Genomic DNA, 1,722 nt, shown 5'->3' with positions numbered 1-1,722 from the left:
ACGGGTGAGGAACGCTGCCGTGCGCAGGGGGCTCCTGCGGGGAGCTGCCCCCTCTTTCGCACAAGCATTTTCAGCCACAGCACCGACGGCAGCGTAAGGGGACAGAGGATGCTCCCCGATGCTGCCCAGAACGGCAAAGCGCTCGGAGGGGAGCTCGCTGTTCCTTTTAAATCATGATCCGACGAAAAAGGCAAAGCTCCAGCACTTCCCCAGCGAACTCACATCCCAGTCTGCTTATAAGGCAGAGAACCCATTATCTTCTAGCCCATCTGCTGTGGGTTTGTAAGTTTTCCCTCTAGGCCATCCTACATTCACACTGTTAGACGCAGTAATCCAGAAAAACAAGTAACATACGGAAAACTTTACCAAAAAAAACAGTTTTACTGCCTCCTTCTGCCAACCACCCAGCCAGGCAGGCAATCACGATACACGGTCCCTCTTACAAAGCTCCACAAATAGAAATTCACAGCGGACCTCTTGCTAACGTGGAAGTTTCTCAGCAGAAAACTGTTACTTGTAGGCTATTTCTGTATTTGCTTAAGGGAAGACTATCGACTGAAAGTTAAAAAGGCCAAAATTACTACTGGAAGCAAATGAACCCCTCTCACGTTTAGTGCTGTATTTCAGCATTGCCCGTGTCCTGGAATTCAGTCCCCCTAGGCACCTTCAGGACGTGTAGAGCCATTTGGACTGGATGGAGCCAATGGATTTAAACGTTCTGTTGTAAAGTGTAATGAGAAAAATAACACATTTGTTTTTCTTAATTACCTTTTGTAGATGCCCTGGTATCCCCAGCTCCCTCTTGCCTCTCATGAGCCCACAGTCCACAGGCTCAGGAAGATTAGCGTGTGTGGTTCTGAGCACAGGGAGAGGAGGGCGAGTGGAGTTACACTGTAGTAACTTTTTTAGAAAAAATATTGAACATTTAGGAAAGAAGTGACCTTTAGCTGTTTCTCACTTGTCTGCGCTCCCATCTCACAACTACTGTGGTTACTTCATGACACTTAAAACTCATTCAAATGTATTTATTTGAAGACACAGTTATCAAAATAGCCATCTGTGAAATAAAAACAACTGGAAATATAAATACCCATATCTGCAGAACCTAGGTAGTAACACTTCTCCCTGCCTAAGATCGCCCTCTTCTACCCAACCATGGATCTCTTCCTTCCCCTGAGCCGTACTTCATCCAGCTTTTTGATCACAGGACCCGATTTTTTCGATGTAGCTGCGTAGGTCTGTAGCAAAGCCTTGAACAGACATTCAGTGTCTGGGTGAGTGCTAAGGAAGGCTTTTTCCAGAACATACAGATCAACTCCTTTATCCTCCGGAAGACCTGAAATAAAACTGAGTCCAAAGTCTATCAGCACCAAGTCCAGCTTCTCCGTGGGTGGCCGCAGGAGTATATTGCAAGTTGTGAGATCCCCATGTATGAGATCTTCATCGTGCATTCTTGCTAACAGCTCACCTATCTTCTGTGCTAACATAAGGAGGCCCCCGGTATCATCCCCACTCCGCTGTACAGAATAAATATGATCTTGTATAGTAATCGAGTCTACAATATCTTCAAGATATATGGAGTTGGTGACATAATCCACGAAGTAGACCGCTGGAGCTGGAATCCCTATTTAAAAGAACAGATGAAATGCTAGCAGTTAATTTACAGGATTTTCCAACTTTAACAACCAATACGAGCCTTAAGCAGAAATGCTGGCTGAGATC

General features: G+C 45.5%; 1 protein-coding gene across 1 annotated transcript; it reads right to left on the bottom strand.

Moving 5' to 3' along the window:
• Window positions 1-1,145: 1,145 nt before the first annotated feature.
• On the bottom strand, window positions 1,146-1,624 carry TP53RK (TP53 regulating kinase; the record flags this gene model as incomplete). Its single annotated transcript, XM_010143910.1, has 1 exon — window positions 1,146-1,624. A coding segment is annotated over one exon (479 nt), but the record flags the coding sequence as incomplete, so codon positions are not given.
• Window positions 1,625-1,722: the final 98 nt, after the last annotated feature.

This window comes from Buceros rhinoceros, unplaced genomic scaffold (assembly GCF_000710305.1).
Source record: "Buceros rhinoceros silvestris isolate BGI_N320 unplaced genomic scaffold, ASM71030v1 scaffold43119, whole genome shotgun sequence".
NCBI lineage: Eukaryota > Metazoa > Chordata > Aves > Bucerotiformes > Bucerotidae > Buceros > Buceros rhinoceros.
The sequence above is the reverse complement of the archived record's forward strand: the minus strand, read 5'-3'. Positions and strand labels throughout refer to the sequence as shown.